The sequence below is a fragment of the Anticarsia gemmatalis genome, chromosome 17, assembly GCF_050436995.1.
Source record: "Anticarsia gemmatalis isolate Benzon Research Colony breed Stoneville strain chromosome 17, ilAntGemm2 primary, whole genome shotgun sequence".
In the NCBI taxonomy this organism is placed as follows: domain Eukaryota; kingdom Metazoa; phylum Arthropoda; class Insecta; order Lepidoptera; family Erebidae; genus Anticarsia; species Anticarsia gemmatalis.
In genome coordinates, this window is record NC_134761.1 from 7,553,342 (window position 1) to 7,560,814 (window position 7,473).

At 36.9% G+C, this 7,473-nt stretch overlaps 1 protein-coding gene across 1 annotated transcript; it reads left to right on the forward strand.

The window, feature by feature from the left end:
- The first annotated feature begins 272 nt into the window (after positions 1–272).
- On the forward strand, positions 273–7,414 carry LOC142979832 (uncharacterized). The gene is made up of 7 exons (XM_076125023.1): positions 273–634; positions 866–1,135; positions 1,623–1,964; positions 2,053–2,393; positions 3,817–6,507; positions 6,601–6,715; positions 6,809–7,414. The coding sequence occupies exons 1-7, from the start codon at positions 350–352 to the stop codon at positions 7,358–7,360; spliced, it is 4,596 nt and encodes a 1,531-aa protein (XP_075981138.1). The 5' UTR covers positions 273–349; the 3' UTR covers positions 7,361–7,414.
- Positions 7,415–7,473: the final 59 nt, after the last annotated feature.

A 7,473-nucleotide genomic window follows, 5' to 3' on the forward strand; every position in this document is an offset into this window, starting at 1 on the left:
GATATCTCAATCGAAAATATGTTTAGCGTTTTAAACAAAGATTCAAGTCTCTGTTTAGTAGTTATCACTCTAGCAACACTGAAAGTGACACTGACACTTGGAGTTATGACATTGTCACATTATTGACAACAGCTGTTGGACTTTGGTAAAATATGTTCTTTAGCATTCTATTGACATCAGCGTAGTTTTTATCTCACTCTTTACCACGAAAAATCGATGGTAACACTGCTCCCTCATAGGTTGCGTCACGAAAATGCTTAAGATTGTGGTATTATAGTCGATCCTGATCTCCGCACATGTGTGTGTATAATATTTGTGTAATGTTTATTTCCCGTAATTATCAGAAATAATGGAAAATAACATACTGAGACAGATTTCTATGAACTACAAACATGTTATAATTGATGAAATAGCCCTAGACGGGTTGGAAGGCATTGGACTTGATCTGCTATGGCGGCGAGTAGAAAAACGTTTGTCGGGCGAATTAACAGAGAAACTAAAGACAAGATATTGGAAATTCATCGCTAATCACAAAAGCCTATCGTTTTATGCTCTACCACAACCTCTTCCATATTTAGAGATCCAAGACAGGTTTACAATCATTGACGAAACCTCTGGCCACCTGAAAGAACCTGTGAGTAATATTCATAGTTTTGTCTGTTTCAGTTCTATAAGTTTATATAAAATAGTTTTTGATATTAGTAACGTTTGCTCTCTAAAGTCTCGACTAAAATCATCATTGTCTAATGTAATACAAATGTAAACATGATCTGATCTTAAACATTTTTGTTAAACAGTTTAAAAACAACATTTATTATAATAATATATCATAACTAATTCTTGATGTTGTAATAAAATATTTCAGGAAGATTATCTAGATGGTCCTTATGAATATAAGCCGATTGAAAATGAATATGGATCGAGTATATACTACTCAAAAAGAGTACCTGTAAAAAATGTAGCAAATATGTCATATGCAGATGTCATTGCGAAGTATGGAGAGAGACTAGTTGTAGTAGCGAGTATTGAGGAACGATGGCATGCACTCGCACCGCACATGCCAATGACCTGCTTGTCACAAATGATGCCAATAAATTACTGCTTGTTGGAACTCATTGGCAAGTCTAGAGATAATGTAAGTATATATTTATTTGTAACTAGCTTTCACCCGTGACTTCGTCCGCCACCTGAATTTTTCCATGGGAATGCGTCATTTTCCACAGGATAAAAAGTAGCCTATGTCCTTTCTCGGGTATCAAAATATCTCCATACCAAATTTCATGCAAATTGGTTCAGTAGTTTAGGCGTGATTGAGTAACAGACAGACAGACACACAGAGTTACTTTCGCATTTATAATATTAGTATGGATGTACATTGAATAATAATATTGTTTTGTCATTTCTTTTTGCTACACATTTCTGGAGTGTATGCAAAGTCCCAATCCGACACTTGGCCAGTGTCATGAACTCAGGACATAAATCCTTCTTCAAATTGGGAAGATATCCTTGCCCTGCTGTGGGATAGTGATGGTTTAAACAAATTCTAATATTAAATAAAATAATTATTTTTAACAGTGCCTTTATTGCAACTTTAAGCCAAAGTTTCTTATTTCTTTTTCCAGGGTCAAATGTCTGTTGGAAAATCAAACTTGCACAAGATTATCAAAGAATCTAAAGCATTATTCTATAACAGAAAGCATCTACAGGACCTAGACTTGATCTATTTAAGAAATATTACACAAGTAATTAAAGGAAAAGGCATAAAATGCTTATTAATTAGACTAAAGAGGTTCCATAAACCAAGTGTGTTGACTATGCCTAAAATAGGGATGTTACACAATGTTGTAGAGTATTTACTACAATGTCCAGATTACAGTGAGAGATCAGAACTCATTGTGAAAAGAGGTATCTTGACTCAGAAGCAAAATAGAAGGTTGCAGAAAACAGTTAACATTTTCAACTTTGTAAGTCATTTTATTATTTTCTTTAATTTAAACAAAGACTTACATTTATTTTTATTGTTTATACATATGTTTCACAATTTTTTTGCAGGAAGATAGGCTAATAACTTTAGAAGATGGCTCCAAGAGTAAAAAAGCAAAGATAACTCAAAAAAGGAAATATATTTGCCTCTCATCCAAAAGTGATGAATCGTCAGGGTCGGAAGAAGAACCTGAGGTTCCCTTGGCGTGTCAGTATAAAGTCGGCATTGGCCTCATGAGACAAGCTTATGAACAGTTCTTAGATGCAGGTCTTCAAGGCCTCACTCAAGTACAACTGTCCCACTTGCTGGGCATCGAGTTTTATACTGCAAGAGCAATATGCAGGATATTCAGGATGAGAAATATTGTAAGAGAGTATCTAGAAGATAAAGGAAAACAAAGAACTGCAAGGTAATAAGCAAAATTAAATAGCTATTACATAAATTTTCTTAATTTTTCTCAATGAATTTTTTTCCTTCTCTCTGTTCTCTGTATCTGTTGAGCGAAAAAAATACATTGCATTATTAAATATGTCTAAGTTAATAAAAAATATTCTGTGTCTTGACTGCCTCTGTGGCGCTTTCGGTAGTAAATGCTATTGCCGCGCAAAGGTCTAGAGAAATCGCGAATCCTAACGGCGTTTGTCCACCGCCGCCGTCACCGGGCCGTCACCAAGAACAAGATTATTTCGGGCCGAGTTTAATATGACGTGACGGCGATCGTTTGTCCACCGCCGCCGTCACCGGACCGATTTCGCTGGTTTAGTTTGTACAGTGCAACGGCTACGCTGACGGCGGCGGTGGACAAGCGCATATGTGTTTTGTATTGCTGGCACATCGGCCCGTCAAAATTTCGGCGACGATCTAGCGGTCGCGTCGATCTACTCGCAATCTCGGCGGCCGGGATGACGGCGCTCGGGTAACGGCGGGCGGTGGACAAGCGGCTAAAGTAATTTAATGTAAATGTATGTGCCGCTACTTCGGCGCCGTCAATTCGTTCTCGGTGACGTGACGGTGACGGCGGCGGTGGACAAACGCCGTAAGTCGGGCCAAAAATTCTTCTCTGAGTTTTTCTGTTAAGAATTTCTCAGAAATTGCTCAGAGTTACGAGGTTGAGGTTGTAGACCTCCGTGCCTCGGAGAGTGAGACCTGTTAGCGTACTACCGGGCTATAAGAGTAAGGGAATAGAGAGTCTATATGTGTACACATTTGGACACTATCAAACAAAGTCCTGCTAAATTGGCTGATTTCAATGTAATGGAGAATGTTAACAAATTTGGATTATTAGCTCTCCATATTCTCTATTAAAAATAAAAAATACTAGTGAAAGAATTACTTTGATACGTCAATTAATTTCCGATTTATAAGTAAAACAAGTTGTAACCGCGCGAATCGGTGTGACGTCATTGTACATTACGCTAAGTCTGGCTCACATAGCCTTTTTTAATAATATTTACTATTATTACACTTTAAATGTAATAAGCAGACGAAAACACAACAAAATACTGCATAAGCTATTACATCTACGGCTGGAGACTTGATATTAAGCGGGACGCGGCCCGCGCGGCATGGTGTACTATGACGTCACGCTGTTAGCGGGACTCGATATTTTTTGAAACTTTGAATGCTTGTAAAATCAAAACTACTTGGTATTTTTGACTAAAACAAAAACTAGTTTTCATGTACATGTACAGGCTTTACTGAGTCAAAATTTCAAGCGATTTGGCATACCTAGTAACATTCTCCATTGTCCGCCGAAGCCGAATATCGGCCAAGAGGACATAACTATGTCTAGTGTATCTTAATGTTACAAATAAATCTTAATATCTCTCCAGGTTTATTGCGGTTGTCTCTACTGCCAAAATGGATAAAAAGTATGAGGAACAGAGAAGCCAATTCTTAGAGTATTTAGGAAAGTGCAAAGTTCCGCCGTCAGAGACAGGCCAAAATATTGAAACACAACCACAACCTTGTACTACCAGTGATGAAGAAATACCATTGAAAAGAATGAAAATGGAGAAGGCATCAAAAAGTGATCAAGCATCTAAGAGTCAGAAACCAGTTAGAAGTGAGAACAAAGATGATGATGTTATTAATAAAGATATAGAGCTGACTCAAGGAAATGAAATCACAGAGATCAAAGTATTAGACGGCTTCGAAAATAGCAAATCTCTTGGCAGCTTTAACAAAAACCCTACTTTGAGGCAGCTGAGATTCGCGACTGGCGTACTTAAAGTTCTTAATGAAAAACTTTGTATATCTGGTTACATGACGTTGAGTAGTTTGGCCTCTAAAGAAGTCAATGAACCACCCATGGACACTAAAGCTCTGAAGTCATTCATACAGAAACTGGTTACTGATGGTCATATCAAAATGTATAAAATCAAATGGCCTGGTCTCCAAAGGTATTCAGTTCTAATTTGCGCACATCACATAAAAATGTCTGATCCATTAGTCCAAGCGAAATACAAAGAGATTTGCATTAGGGCAGCTATCAGCAAAAAAGTAAGCGCAAAGAAAGCTGAATTGCAAGATAATAATCCATCGTTACCTAAAGTGAGACGTTCTTACCCTCGATACATGAAAATTCAAAAACTTCATGAATTTGTCATTAACTTAGCTTATTTTGATTATGTGGAACCTGAATCTCACAGTTTGCCTCCAGGGTACGTGTGTGTCGTTGATTTATTCCCCGAGGCCACAGTTGAATTTCTTATTAACAATTTGTGTTCTTTAGCTGCAGTAGACATGTACCAATTAATAACTGATGATCAGCTTACGTTAAAGCTTAAGGATACACCATCGAATGTATACAAAGCCTTGATGAAGTCGAAAATAATACAAAATTCGTTAAGACTCAATCTTAAAGTATTGGCCATGCTTGGATTAGTTCAGTTGATCAGTCATGAGACTGCACACACCAGTAACACGGGTCTTAGTAATTCTTCCAGCTTCTTATTTTATGTCAACCGAAAAGCCAAAATATTAAATACGTCGGGTCCTTGGCCCAAACCAAACCCGGAGGTGGAGGAATTAACGTTTAATTTTGAAAGTCATGAGGATGTCGTCAAGTATTGGAGTCATGTGTACAATATCAGTATCAGCACTGAAATAAATGTGTCTAACCGTAGCAAAAAGCAGTTAAAGCCACCATTGCGTTCCGCCGAAGAAGTCCACCTGTATGACACAGGCGAACGATTTGGCGACGGACTGGGTCCTTGTGGATTTGATTCGTGCTTCTTCATGGAAATACCACGTTTGTGGCAAACATTTTACGCGAGACCGCATAAAAGAGTAATGACTCAGAAAAAAGCAAAAACGCCTAAATTCGAAGTAATAAAGAAATCTAAAGCGAAACCAATAAAAGTCCCAAAGAAACGAGTAATTGAAAAACCGCCAGTTGTCCCTTTGAAACGCAGGAGACCTGATGGCACAGTGAAATGGTCGGAAAGAGAAGACCTAATAATAACAATCTGCAAAGCTGCCATAACTATCATGAGTCCTAACTCTCAACCCGGAAGCCTCATAGTCAGAAACACCGTCGCTAAAGATTTGCTTTCCTTTTACGACGTAAAAAAGACAAAAGGTCTCTGTCATAGCCGAGCATCAAGTTTAGATACAAACATTCCATTCAATCATGAAAAGCAGTGTATAATAAATGAAATGAGACGCAGACGAGATCTAGTTCATAAATATGAAGGTCTTCTAAAAAAACTTAGACTTAAATACTCGACTAATATGTCTAAGTTCATTAATAAAGCTCGATTGCCCTTGATGGAATTAGTTTGGATCATAATGCAAGTCATGCGCAGCAAATCCTATACGCAAAGAATGCCATGTGTTGCTGTTAGCCTTAACGACTTTTACAATCATTTCTCAATAACGACATTGACTGCTAACAAACAGTGTAACATGTACAAAGTACCAGAAAATTCTCAGTTAAAGGAAGCTATTATGGTGACAGTAATGCAAACTTTAGACAACGAGCTAGATTCTGACACAGCAAAGAAAATTTATGCAACATTCAAAGAATATCCTGAGGGTGCTTTACGTATCGCTGTGGAACAACTACGTAAGTGTTCCGCTATAGCAGCTAAAGAAAAGCTGTTCAATAATCAATTCCGAAAGCTTGATTTAGATGACATAGTTCAGTCGTCATACAAAATCTCTGTATTTTACCGCCGAAAATGGTTGTGCAGATTGAATTCTGATTTCATTGACAAATTGTCTGAAATATTAAGTACTGTGGAATGTAAAAATGAAATAAAAGGAACGGCTGAAATGAACTGTGCTTCTTGTGAGTTAGAGGCTTGTGACATTATGGAAATCGAGTCTACGACTGTTCCCCTCATTACCGACGTAAACGGCACTCCTATAGGACCCGGCGAGATGAGTGCATTAACTATAGATACTAAGTATAGCCTTAAAACAGGAACTATGCGATGGAAAAAGAAGAATAATGCTGTAAATGTGAAAGAATTATACGAACATCCACAATTAGATGCCAGTTTAGAGTATGTTGCAAAGTAAGTTACGAAAACCAATACATTGGACAATACGTTGTATTCGTGATATTATGAATAACTTATTACAAATTATATTGTTTTGATTTTTTCTAGTTGTGGTATCGTAAAGATCAGTGAGACGCCAAATTCAGATGTTAATGAGGACGATGAAGTCATAATGCATTTGAAACAGAAGGGAGCGCAAGGTGCTACATTTATGGAGCTACAGGTAGTTCTTCTCGATTATTTAATTCTCAATCATTTATTTAATTGTGTAACCATTATAGAGTTGTTACTAATTGTTATTTCTCTTTGGTTTCAGGATCTTTTTGGATACGAAAGTAAAGTGCTTGTTGAGAAGCTGCAAAAACTTGAGTCAGATAAGATCATAAAAAGAGTTGGATTCTACGAAAATGTTATAATACTGCTTGAATATATTAAAGAGTGGTCGATTAAAATCGGCGACGACTACGTAATATGTACCCCTTGGTTGAGACTACAGTCGGGCATGAAAATTGAAGTATTTCTGAAATGGACCAGTGTAGTAATGAATACTGTATTTGAAAAACCTGGAGTCTCTCTAGCATATATTTCTGATAAATGCGAATTTATAACATACAGGGCTCTTCAAGATATTTGCGTCTTTTTGCAAACGAATGAATGTGTTAAATTAAATGTCGTAATACATCCAACACCTGATTTGTTCTCCGACGACGATGTTGAACCGCAGTTTTTAGATTTCAATCCATATTACGACCCACAAAATATACTAGCATTTCCTACTAAAAATTGTCTAACGAAATACTCTTGCCTCGTGAAAATGGTAATGAACAAGTACAGCGAAAAAACCTGTGAAATTAGTGAAGATATGTAGCAAAATATCGTTTCTAATATATTTCTTACTACAAATAAAGGAACTTGCATTGCAATTTAAAACAACGTTCTTTTTTAATTTTATTCATTGATTGAACATTAAACCTATTTTGT